The sequence below is a fragment of the Triturus cristatus genome, chromosome 1_2 (genome assembly GCF_964204655.1).
Source record: "Triturus cristatus chromosome 1_2, aTriCri1.1, whole genome shotgun sequence".
Lineage (NCBI taxonomy): Eukaryota > Metazoa > Chordata > Amphibia > Caudata > Salamandridae > Triturus > Triturus cristatus.
The window spans coordinates 939,509,211-939,522,487 of record NC_140580.1 but is presented as its reverse complement, the minus strand read 5'-3'; the positions used below and the strand labels follow the sequence as shown (position 1 = coordinate 939,522,487).

The following is a 13,277-nucleotide window of genomic DNA, read 5'->3' as shown; positions in this document are numbered from 1 at the left end:
CGTATCTCTAATGGTGCTGGCATACAGAATACCTAGACATTTAATATTGCCTGAGTTCCATTCAAAACCCGAACCCTGAAACATATGAGGAAGGCAAAATTTGTTAAGTGGCAATACCTCAGATTTATCTATATTAAGTTTATACCCAGAGACCCGAGAGTATTCTTGTAACAGGGAAAAGAGTGCGGGCAAAGAGGTGGACGGGTTAGAAATATGAAGCAAAATATCGTCAGCGTAAGCCGTAAACTTAATGTCCACGTTTTGAAATATGAAGCCAGTATACAATGATGAAGGTCGAATTTTCTCCAAAAAGGGCTCTAACGCAAGAATGAAAAGAAGAGGAGAAAGAGGACAGCCCTGTCTAGTGCCTCTATGCAAAGAAAAATAAGAGGATTGAGACCCGTTGACCCAAATAGAAGTGGAGGGAGCAGAATATAATAACTTAACATAACGAATAAAGGGAGGACTAAAGCCATGCCACCGCAAAGCACCAAACATAAAATCCCAACAGACTCTATCGAACGCTTTCTCAGCATCTAAGGTAATGGCAGCGATTGGGGAGTCCATCTTTGAGGCCAAGTGAATAATATTAAGGAAGGTTCTCGAGTTATCAGTGATGGATCTGCTTTTAACAAACCAAGATTGATAGATGTTGGTAAGATCAGGGATAACTTTGTTAATACGAGAGGCCAAGACTTTAGCATAAATTTTACAGTCCGTATTAATCAAGGAGATGGGTCGATAATTCTTGCAAAGGGAGGGGTCTTTATCTTTTTTAGGGATTAAGCATAGCATAGCCTGAGTGAAAGAACCTTGGGACTTCCCTTGAGCCACAAAGGAAGTAATCAAAGAAAATAAATGAGGTAAAAGGATATCCTTAAAATGGAGATAAAAGCGAACCGTGAAACCATCTGGGCCGGGAGTTTTATCTTTGGGAAGAAGAGTAATAGCATTAAGTAGCTCCTTTTCTGAAGGAGGAGCGTCCAGTGAAGAGAGATCTACAGACCTATCCGAGGACCGGGGAAGGGACTGAAAGAAGGAGTCTATTTGAGAAGGCGAGGGAACAGATTCGGGCGTATAAAGTGTGGAATAATATTGAACAAAACAATCGAGAATTTTGTCATCAGTATGCTGAGGAATTCCATGCGAGTCGGTAATAGTTATGATTTTAGATTTTTGTTTTTTAATTTTTAGATAAGTAGCGAGAGACTTACCAGCTTTGTTGCGTCCGCCATACATTTTGGAATGAAAATTGAGGAGGGTAGCACTCGCAGAGTCCCAAGAGTGCTTGTTAAATTGCATTTTTGCTTTGATGAGGGAAGAGAGTGATTCTGAGGAATTAGTGGTGAAGTAGAGATGTTCTAGGTCTTTAATTTGTTTAAGAATTTGGGCCGACTTTGAAAGAGCTGTTTTCTTTTTTCGTGAGACAAAAGCAATAATAAAACCTCTGGCAGCAGCCTTGAAGGAGTCCCAAATAGAGTGAAAGTGAGGAGTGGAGTGAAGATTATTTATAAAAAAATCCTTTTCAAAAAGTGTAAATTGTTCAACAAACTGTAAATCCAGGAGGAGCGAATTATTGAAGCGCCACCGCCTAGAAGTGGGAGTGGGTGAGGGGAAGTCCAGATCAGTAATAACCGGAGCATGGTCAGATATGAGAATTGAGCCTATTTCTGAATTAGTCATAAATTGGAATGAATGCTGTGTGAGAAAAATATAGTCTATACGGGAATGTGAGGAGTGTACTGGAGAAAAAAAGGAAAATTCTAAAGTGTCGGGATGTGAAAGTCTCCATGAATCAATAAGACCTCTAGAGGAAATAGCATTAAAAAAGGACTTTTGCATTTTATTAGGGACATATCTGGTGTGTGATTTACGATCTAAAAATGGGTCCATTAGTTGGTTACAGTCACCGCCTACAATCAAATTATCACTTGCATGAGAGGATAGAAGCTTAGAGAAATCCCTCCAAAAGGTTAAATCTACACCGTTAGGGCCATAAACATTACAAAAGGAAAATTGTGTACTATTAACAGTAACATCTAAAAATAGCCATCTGCCACAAGTGTCATGGAATTCATTGTGCAATTGAACAGATAATGACTTATGAAACAAAATTAGAACACCATTTTTACCATTTACCGCTGGAGAACAAAATGCCTCACCAACCCATTGTCTACGCAACGAAGACAAATCTTGAGAGTTAAGGTGGGTCTCTTGTAACAGTGCAACATGACATTTTAACCTTGCTAAATGAGATAGGACACGTTGTTTTTTAACAGGGTTGCGAACTCCTTTAACATTCCAAGAAATGACACGAAGACCATTCATTTGTGTAAAGAAAGAAAGGATAGGCAGAAAGGAGTATGAAATTTAAGACAGTGTAGAGAAAGAGAAGTAAACTGAAAATAAAAATGAAATGCGCATGTGCCTGAATAAATAGTAAGAGACAGAGAAATTAGAGCAGTCGACAGCCGCAAATACGTTGGTGAAGATATAAAAGGGAAGAAAGACAAAGAAGTACCATGAACAGAAAGAGAGAAAAAGGAGGTATGGTGTGTAACAGATAGTGAAGAGGTTGCCAAAAGAATAAAGCTGACAGGGAAAAAGAGGTATGAGGAAAGGGAGGATAAACAGCAAAGAGAGGGAGGAAGTGAAAAGGAGAAGGGAAATGATAGGGAGAAGGGTGCAGGGGTACAGAAACCCCCAAAAGACATCCAAAGGAGGGTGACAAAAAGCCAATAGACTTTAGCCACGAAAGGCAATTGAACAAAAAACATTACTGTGAGAGGGGGCGACGAAGACCAAAACAGCCGCGCCAAAAGGAGCATATAGGAGAAAAAACCACCATAGAAATAGAAAAAGAAACTGAGAGACGAAAGACTATAAATCGGAAAACTAGAACAATATAAAGAAAATCAAATAGGACAAGCGAAGGAACTTACCAAACATCTAGGGAAAGAGACGGCAACAGAAGGGGTAAACACTGAAAACAGCAGGATGGGACTAAAGGGTGACCTTGACAAGAACACCACAAAGGGGAATCCTGCAAAACAAAAGGAAAAACAAGGAATGAGCACAAGAAGTACAGGAACTATCCAACTCCTAACAAAACATTTAAGCAAAACAGGATAATCCTATACTTCTAAGGAGAAAGAAAAACAACTATGATTTGCTCAATTCCATAAGTTCTCCCTTGTGGGTATGAATGAACTTCCGCAGGTCGGCAGGATCCTCAAAGCTATAAGTTCTCTCCTTATAGGTCACTTTGAAAAAACAAGGGTGTATTAAACCATAGCGTGCGTTCATGGATCTCAAAGCCGGTCTGAGGTCCAAAAATTCCTTTCGGCGGGAAGCCGTAGGCTTGGAGACATCCTGAGTGAAAAAGACCTTATGCCCAGACCAGATCATTTGCTTATGTTGCTTGGCGGCCTGGAGAATCATCATAAGATCTGAGTAGAGGAGGAAATATGCTATGATTCCACGAGGTTTAGATGCAGAAGATGCGTTTCTGGGCCCCAGACGATGAGCGCGTTGTATATTAAAATCTGAGGATTTCGGGAGGCCAACAATTTGAAGAACTTGAGATTTAAGGAATTGAATCATGTCCGACCCCTCTGATCCTTCAGGAATACCATAAATGCGCAGATTGTTGCGCCTATTGCGGTTTTCCAAATCTTCCGCCACTTTCTTGAGCTGACCAACTTCTTTGGTGAGAGTCTCAACTTTAGTAACAACATCCTGTGCATCACTGATCCTCTGTTCCACCTCAGACAGTCTCGTTTCCATACTAGACCATTTATCATCTAACCTCTGAAGCGTGGCAACAGTGTCCGTGATGAAAGGACGAATAAGTCGCAGCTCCTCCATAATATCCTCAAGAGTGAGAGGCAGTGGAGATTTATTTGGGGAGGGCGGGTCCTTTTTAGTGCGTTTGACAGAAGGGTTGCTTGAATCCTTCCTCCCCCCAGTAGAGCCTCCGTGAGGTTTGGTGGAGTGTACACCTTCCATGCTGACAGTGCCGCAACCAATTATGGCAGAAATAAACAATGGCAGAGTACAGGCAGGACAGCAGAAGAATTGCGTAGTCAGCAGCAAGAGGAGGCGTAGCAGACGATGATAGTACCAAGATATAACACAGCGGAGGGTACTGGGACACCGGAAACACAACTGGCTCCCTCTTGAATAATTACTAGAATAGACAATCTGAGGAGACCACAGAAGCCACCAGAGAGACCAAGCGCTAGCAGATAAATGCGCAGAAAGACGGCAAAAGGTGAGGTAACGCAGCCACCGCCGTAGTAACACCAAAAAACATCAAGAGACTGGCATAAAGATTTAGTGGCAGCGAAAAAATAGAAAAAAAAATACACTGAAGAAAAAACAAAATGGCGGCCGCCATCTGAGGGAAGCAGAAAATACGCAATTACGGTAACAAAAAGACCTCATTACGGTCAACAAAACTTGCCAAAGCAGTCTCTGTAATGTCCAAAAACCGAATCCATGCTCGAAGCGAAGCTTCGTTGCCTTAAAGAGGTGTCTTCATGCTCGAATCGGCATTGCTCGAGCGGAGCTCCTCATCCGGCGGCCATCTTGGATCGTTGCACCGCGCGCTCCCCAACATTTCACAGTTTTTTAAAAACTTTATTTATTACATTGTCAATCAATGTGCACGAGTAAGTGAAAAAAGGTTTTAGCCATTGTTTTATCGCCTTATCTATTCCCACAATGGTTCTGAAACCACAAGAACTATTGTCTTCTCAAGAGGACTCCTGGATTTCCTGTCGGAGTGGATCCTGGTGCTGGTACTCCCAGGGAAGGTGCTCAGCCTCGACAGGATAATGAGATCACGGAAACTAGGAAGAGCAGAGGATGCTTCAAAGCCTGGAGAGGGTCCTGGGCAGGCTCCTAGGATGAATAGTATCTGTAAGATATATTTTACTCTACTTTGTACTGTTTCTAAATCTGGACAGATAGATGTCAGGTCTGTAGAGGTAGGACTGGGTCTCAATCCCCGGTCAGCTCCGCCAATAGAAAGCGTTGATAGCAATGCTCCACTAATATACAGCTATGTTTCTTTTTGTAGGGTGGCAGGCACCTCATGCATTGAGGTTGGGCAGTTCTTTTTTTTTTTTTTTTTTTTTGAAAACCTTTATTGACATTTCAATCAATTACACGTATGGGCCTACAACCCCCGGGGCCGGCCGCTAAACAATCAGAATAACAGAAAGCAGGTCTATCACAGTCAGTACCTCGGGGAGCAAAATCTCGACGCTAGCATTCTCTCAGTCTCTGAACAGCCCAAGTAGGAGACTAGGATAATCAAGGTTTACATTTTATAATAGAAAAGGATGGAAGGATCAGGTGCCAAACAGTTTCCCAGCAGCGAAAAATGGCAGGCAGAACGATGAACGTAAACAATACACAGCAGTCTATCTAAGCAATGGCGCTGAAACAGGAAGTTCAGGATGTGGAGGAATGACACGGCCATTTGCGCCTGCAACCCCCTGCCCCAAGACCCAGGAAACTCCACGGAAATTATGGCACTCCGGAAACAGCAGTGATTAACAACAAAGGAGTACTACCATGCTGATCCCAGAAAAAGACAAAGGAGAATAAGAGAAGAAAAGGAGGCCATAGAAAAAGGAGGTGAAAGACTAAAGGATCCCCCCCCCCCAACCCCCCACCCTGCACCTCTGCAGATGAGTACGCCCCCCCCCCAGCAGTGTGCCTGTCGCCCCGGAACCAGACCCGAAATATAGAAGAAACAGAGAAAAGAAGTGGGAAAAGAGCCCCCACCAGACGGGGGGGTAGAGAGAGTATTAATAAACTGGAGGAGGGCCTGCAAAACACGCCCCCGGCTTCTCCCTCCCGCACCACACGGTTTCCCATAAAGCAAACAATAAAGAACACAAAATCGACCCTGTCAAAGAGGAGTAAGGAGCATTACGCACTTGGTACACTAACAGTTATGCCGTGAGAGCACACAACTCCCGAGCCCGCCCGCCTAGTAGGTGACCACCTCGGAAGGGTCAGCATCATCCTTGGCCACTCTTTGCAAACCCACCCATGCATACCCCCAGTCCCAGTGCCATGTCCAATATTACCAGGAAGAGAAGTGTCCAATAAAACTCAGGAAGCGACACACACAGGTAGGGTAGAGGGCTCTGAAGATCAACACAGTCAGCTCTAGGGAGGATCGTCTTTCCCGATGCCGAGCCAGGATTTACACTGCACACCAGGCCCAGGAAGGCGGAATCAGCCAGGGCGGGCGACCGTTGCTTGGACGTTGCCTGGGTCGTCGGAGACCGCGCACGGGACAAGGCCACCACCCCCCACTCAGGTCCGAAACCTCCGGGACGGACCAAATCCACAGCCAGCTGATCGCACGTTAATATACTGTCCGGAGAGTCCAGGCGTGCACTATTCACAGGGGCGGCCACGACACTGTCCCCCCGTGCGCGGCGGGAGAAGTCCCAGTGTACCTGGGGATAGGCCGGCGGCAACTGTTCCGACGCTGATGTCACTCCATCGAGCTTGCTCCCCAACACCCAGGCTCCGTGAATCAGGGTGGAGTGAAGGGCACCGAGAGCCTCGAGAAGGTCACCGTACCCCAGTACAGCTCCCGGCGCTCGCTCCGCTACGCTCCTCAGAGTCGCACCCTCCCAATCCTGCTGCAACCCGGTGTACAGGATGGTGGACTCTGGCATACCAAAATGGCCGCTGGGTAGGTCCATCCCAGATCGGGGCCGGGGCTCAGACACAAGCGCCTCGGGTTCCATGGCACTGGTAACTGGGTTCCGAGGGCAGGCAAACAATGTGTCCGGTGTGTGGTCACGGGCCACAGTCGTCCCCACCACGGACCAGCGCCCGCGAAAATCCGGGAGCAGCCCGCAAGAATCGGGACAAGTTACGGGCGGCGTCCGGGCAGCTCACCGGCGAAGGCTGAAGCAATCACCGGAGAGTCTTGGAGTTGCCACCACGGGCACGCACTCGTTCAGCTACGCTTAGTGGTAGGAGCGACCACGGCGAAGCGCAGTCCGATATTCGCACCACTCCGGCAGTCCGACCCCACCCAGTCACCAAAGGCCGTTGTTGTTGCACTGCCGCCCGGCCACGGCGTTCACTCGAGGTCCCGGCTCCGGGGCTGCACAGGCCGCAAACTTCAGACGGTCATTTCTCCGGCGGTACCGCTGCCAGAAACTTCGGGGTCACACGGCCGGTTGCCGCTCGCGGTCACCAACACGGGTAGATGGCGCAGGCTAAGGATCTCGTGCAGGATATCTGTGCGGGGTGCGGAGGTTCACGGAGCCGGGAGCCTACGCTGCCGTCCCGGTCGCCATCTTGGCTCCTCCTCCGGTTGGGCAGTTCTATACCCTATCACACAAGAATAAGACGAGGGTTGGAGAAGGGGTTTCACTCCTTTGCTTTAACCAACCAGGTGTTCCTTGAGAAGGACTCTTGCAGGGATTTATGTGTAAATGGTTTTGTCGATCTATGCCTCATGGGGGTTTATAAGAAAGGCAAGTAGACGCAAAGGCAACATGATCGAATTAAAATCCTAACATTGAACGTCTGTGAGCTGGAAGTAAGACTGAAAGAGGTGGTGTGTTCCAGGCAATCCAGGGTATATACTGCATGTGCTGCTCCTTAGGAGGCCCATCATGTTGGCAATAGAAGTAGGTTTATAGGACTTACTTCATCACTCAGTATTGGATCATAGGAGATTTACTGCTGTATCGGGAGCAGTGGCGACTCTCTTTAGCAACTTTGCTGAATTTACATATGGAAGTACATGGGTAGAACCACTTGGTAGTTTTATGTGGCTGAGGTGGGTGGGGGATGGCAGCCGGGGGTGCGGGGGTAGAGGTAAGGCGGTAAAGTAAAAATAAAAAAATAAACATATTTCCTCGCCACGTCTCTCGACGTCGTCCCTCGTTGTCATCCCTCCGCTCCAGAAAAGGAAGCACCCAGGCTTCCAGGCTCCCCTAAATCACAATGCTGCAGTGCAGTGTTGTGATTGGTTTGAGCACATGGTTCAGCACTCAGCCAGGGAATGGGAGCCTGGGCATTTTCTCCACCCAGGCTGTCATTCAGCCCGGGTAGAGAACATGCAAAGTACGCATGACTGTTTAGCCGGCCCGAGAAGGCCAGCCAATCAGTCATTGCGCACTCACAGAGTGCCTACAAATCCTCCCCCCTGCTCTGTGAGCAGAGCGGCCCCACCCGCCCCTCAAAGTTGCTGCAGTTATTATCATCTTATTTTTCCTTTATTTCAACTGCTGAAAGCAGCAGGGGCAACGTTCTTCCGCCTTAGTGGAGGAGCCGTCACTGTGGGTAGGTGAGATGGCAAAAAAATAGCTATTTACTTTCTAAATCTATCCCTGGTGGCTGACCGTGCTCACCGTCTGAGTGAATTACTACTACAGAAACCAAATGAGGCGCGATAGTCTGAGGAAAGTTTAAGCTAGTGATGGATGATTGTTTGGACTAGTCATCCAACTTGACTAAACCGAGGGAAGGAATACGGAAGCTGAAAGAGGGTTGCCTCAACTACGGGAATGATCGACTTGTCCAGGTGAAGAAATCAAAACCTTCTCAGGGGTTTCACTGACACGCCTGGTCCCTTTAAACCAACAGCAAAGAAGAGATTGGCACAGAAGCTGTAATATGAAAGACATATTTTTATTAACCTCAGAGGGAGATTGCGTCATACAGTAATCTCAAGTCACTGTAGGAGGCATTCTAAGGAGTACAGAGAACAGGGGCCTTATATACCCACACAGGGGCTCAAAAGAAGGCGGTACAAGTACACACGAGAACAGTTACACACATAGATGGTCATACAGTAAATGCACAGTCAACAAGTAGGAGGAGTAATAAGTTGCTGACATCAGTTGGAACAGCCTGACAGTTCTATACTAGGAACAGGTGCATTCTACTAGCTAGGCCCTTCTGAGCATGTGCAAGGCTCTGGAAGAGGGAGAAAGCAAATGGCCAGCACATAGCTAACTAAAATGGCTGCAAGTACAAAATGGCTTTCAGCTCATGATAACAGATCCCTGTAATCTTTAACACAGGGACTTTCATCAAGAGATGTGCAAATACTCTTTTTATTTCTGAGCCCATTATAAGTTCTTCAGGATTGACACTGACGTAACAAAAATTGAGGGGGCCCCTGGAGCTTGGGGGCCCCCCCGCACCACAGTGGCTGTGGTGGCCTGTGTTACGCTCCTGAGGATAGATTTTATGTTTGCCCTTGGCTCCATGCACATAAGGTGTGTAAAATAGAATCTCAGATGACTCGCAATTATCAGTGATGTTTCTCTCTTGATCCTCTATGAAAAGTGATGGCTGAAGACTAAACTCCTTGGATCTGAGGCAACATGATATCATGTTGTCCATTACTACAATAGAAGAACCAGTGCTTAATTTGAAAAAATAAATAAATCTGCCAGGGTTCTTGTCAGGTGACCACTGCAGCTTTCACAACACATTGCACCTGCCATGCTGCCAAAGATCGTAATAACACAACTACTAGACATCACACTCCTATAAGTGTGACAATTCTGACTATTTCTGGCACCCAGAGGTATAAGAATGGCTTGGACGGCAGGGAAACGTCATCTGTAATTTACAATGAATTAAAAATTAACTGTTGTTGTGGTCATCTCTAAATTAGCCAGACAGCACCACCTTGTGCAGACTGTCACAAGTGCCGGAGTTGACAATTAAGTGCCGTGCTAAGCACCGAAACCCCCCGGCTCAAATTAGGCACTGAGTAGAACATTCGTTTGAGAAGAATAAGGGATCTGCACGGGTGATGGAATGCCGCAGTGATTTGCATAATTTGCTTCCACTTAATAATGCAAATGTGTGGCAAAATTACTCATAAATACACATAATTACGTGAAATGCAAATCTGTAATTTATTGCTATAGTTAGCGTGAAATGCATCCTTATGTCAATTTTTATGCAAGAATGCATTTCGCACCAAACATATAGTGCAAAAAAACAAAACCACTGCTAGCAAGAGCTGCTCGAGTTCTGTTTTCCCATGTTTTTGTAGTAAAATTTCACAGTGAATGGCGAATTTGCAGTAAATTGTTACTGTGAATGGTGCCTAATTATGCGACGTGACGTAATGGCATAATTTTGGAATTTCACATAAAAACTGTAATGCAAAATCCCTTAAATTATGCAAATTGCACTGTGATAATTTAAATTTTGCACAGGCTTAAAGAAAACAACAATTTTGAGAGGAAAATGCCAGGTATTGAGCGAGTAGTGGGAGAAACTTGTGAAGTGTTGCCAGGGAAAGGTATATTGAGCAGATACCCTTTTTGTACTGAATCTGCTGATTCTTCTCCTAAAGGTATAAAGTATAAAGATTGGACATAAATTCCCCTGGTAGTCTCTGGTGGGTGAGCCGCCACTCGTCTGGTCTCCACAGTCTCCATGTCACTGCTCTCATTGGCATAGCAAGGGAAGTGCGGGGGGGGTGCACCGGGCAACACAAGTTTTGGGGGCGGCGGCCTCCCCCCACCACTCACTTGTATCTGCGGCAGTCACGGGGTGGCAGATGCAAGGGAATTTCCAGCCCCCCTAAATTACCTGCAACCGTCGCAGAATCCGCCAGCACCGCCCCCTCCCACGCACAGGCGGCCACAGGTCTCGCTACGCCACTGTCTGCTCTGCTTAGCCTAGTGTGAGATGAAGAATGGAGTGGACAGTAGGCCTGGGCAGTAAATTACGTTCCGCTCGCGGAATTTGCGGAATTTGGGTAATTTTGCGTTCCGGGGAGAACGTGGAATCTCCCAAAGTTCCGCGGCTTCGTGGCTTGTTCGCGTTCACAAAATGCGTGTTTGCGAGATATTTCCCCCCGAGCACGCAAACAGCATTTGCGAACAGGAAAAAAGCATCGCGAACAAGCAATTCCACGTGTTCGCAGAATTTCTGCATGCTCGTGGAGGTTTTTTACCTTTTGCGGAGCTTTGCAAAGCGCGACTGTGCAAATTCCGCCCTCAGCTAGTGGACAGCATACAGAGTGCAGCAGAGTTTTTGAGGCTTAAACTGTTGTGATAATGCATTTATTCTCAAGTTCTTGTCCATGTTCTTACGGCACGGCCTAACAGACCTCTAGAATTGTGCTCCATTGGTTAATAGACTGTCATCTGCCTCAACGGTGAAGAAGGCTATATACTGAATATGTAAAACATTAACAATATCCTTGACATTTGGATAAGTTATAAATGGGCGAGAGACTTTGGATCAGTAGGCACCACTCAATGGGAAAAGGCTTAAGGTTATGCTTGAACAGTGGCTGTACAGGCAAAGTTCATATTAGTCCAGCTGAAGATATTCCATCTACTATATTATACCAGAATACAACTTCAGAAATGTGGTAAGGTGTATGGTTCACAGTGTTTGAAGAATTGTGGACAAGAGGGCCCTCTAAAGGCAGGAATGCATCATTTGGTGATGGTGTGGGGTAACTAAGGAATATTCCCCCAATATTGTATTGCCAGAGTTTTGAGGTGATGAACACCAGCAAGAGAACATTCTATAATATTGGTATAATTTGGGCAAAGATAAATGTTGCCAAGCTGTGAGATGTAGTGAGCTTCCACATGACATGTTGTGTGGCAGAAGAATATAGATTGGTGCATGTTGATTCAATTCAATGCTTTATTGTTTCAGTTAATTAAAACCATAACAATATTGCAATTATAAAGACTTCAGACTATCGAATTAGGGATAGGTTAAGGAAAAAAGTGTGAGTGTGCCTTGTAAAAATAGAACTATGTCTTCATTAGAAGAATGACTGTTAAAGCCTAGCTTATTTGTCTAAAGATTCACGTCTTTAACTAACATCATGGACCCGATGCACAGTCTGGTTCCATTGCAATTCTATACATTGTACTCTGACCACACCCAAGCTTTGTGACATGAGAGATTCTCATGCCCTTGTAGAGAAACAAAATTGTTTAAAAAGAGTCGCAAATGTCCCTCTCATTACTATTATTGGGGTGGGACAGTGGTGGCTGCCTGCGAGGGAGAGTGGTGGGGTGGACAAAACAGTGAACTACATTAACTTCATGCGGACGTGTATTACATTATATTTTTGAAGTTAAAATGCTCAACTTTAAAACGGTAATGTATGAGGCCGATTTAGGGATACATACAGACAAAAAATACATTGAAATAAAAAGGAAATAAAAATCACTTACCTCTGTCCTCGCTCCGGTCCCGGTGTTCTTCTTTCCTCCAGTGAGCCCCAGCCATGTCCCCTAACCAATCCTGGCGCTGCTCTCATGCTGTCAGAGCTGTGCCAGGATTGGATGGAGCAGGCTCTCTCAGTGCTCCACAGACTTTTGTGAATTGACTTTCTCCACGCTTATTGTATCCTTCCTCCCACGACAAATAACTCTCCATCGATTTATAGCTAGGTTTGCACTACTTAACCCTGCACATGAAAGTTCTCCATTTCATTTCATACCAATACAAAAGGTGAGTGAAGCTTCGGCGAGGCAACGCAGAGCATGATGGCTGCTTTCAATAGTATTTTAAGAGGATGTAGAATATTGCTGGTCAGACATTTCACTGTTTGTAGTGTATTGGCACCCACCAGGCTCTGTATGATCAGAATGTTGGTGTGAGTGCAGTTACTTGGCTTTGGGTGATTTCTGATCACAGTGTGACTGTGTGCGCAGTGACGAAGCAGTGTGTTGTGTGATCAACATGTTGTTGCAAATGTAGTGACCTGGTTCCCCATGCTGTATGAACACACTGGTGCCCCTGTATTTGCAGGTATGCGGCTCGTACTGATGCTGGTTGCCTGTATGATCTTTGTGTGCAGCTGGAGGGAGAGAATCATGATGTCCTGGCAGAATTCAAGACCGATGGACCCATCACCATCGAACAATTCAGCGACGGCAGCTGGAATAAGGTGAGCAAAATGGGTCATCAGCAGAGCCAGCAAGCACATCACCAGAGAGTTCACACCTTCTCCATACTTACTGAAAAGAATCCCTCAAGGACACTTTTAGTTCTCATTGTGCTCTGGCAGCACAGAAGCAGAGAGACAATGCATCCCTTAGGTCCATAGTACACAACAGCCTTACGCCATGAAACAGAGAAACCAAGCGCCCGACTCACTAAGATAAACAGAGACGAGGTCTAACTTTAAGACATTTGGGTATCCACAAAGGGCATTTACTAGTATTAGAGTTAGACTTTTGTCTCAGCTTGACTTAAGTTTTGGTCTTAAGTTTAACTGG

General features: G+C 45.7%; 1 protein-coding gene across 2 annotated transcripts in view; it reads left to right on the top strand.

Moving 5' to 3' along the window:
* The window catches only part of FBXO2 (F-box protein 2), a 111,777-nt gene that overhangs the window by 92,133 nt on the left and 6,367 nt on the right, over positions 1-13,277 (top strand). For both annotated transcript variants that reach the window (XM_085615385.1, XM_085615389.1), the window contains exon 5: positions 12,808-12,946. In XM_085615385.1, the coding sequence (XP_085471511.1) occupies positions 12,808-12,946 (139 nt within the window). The remainder of the gene's footprint in view (positions 1-12,807; positions 12,947-13,277) is intronic.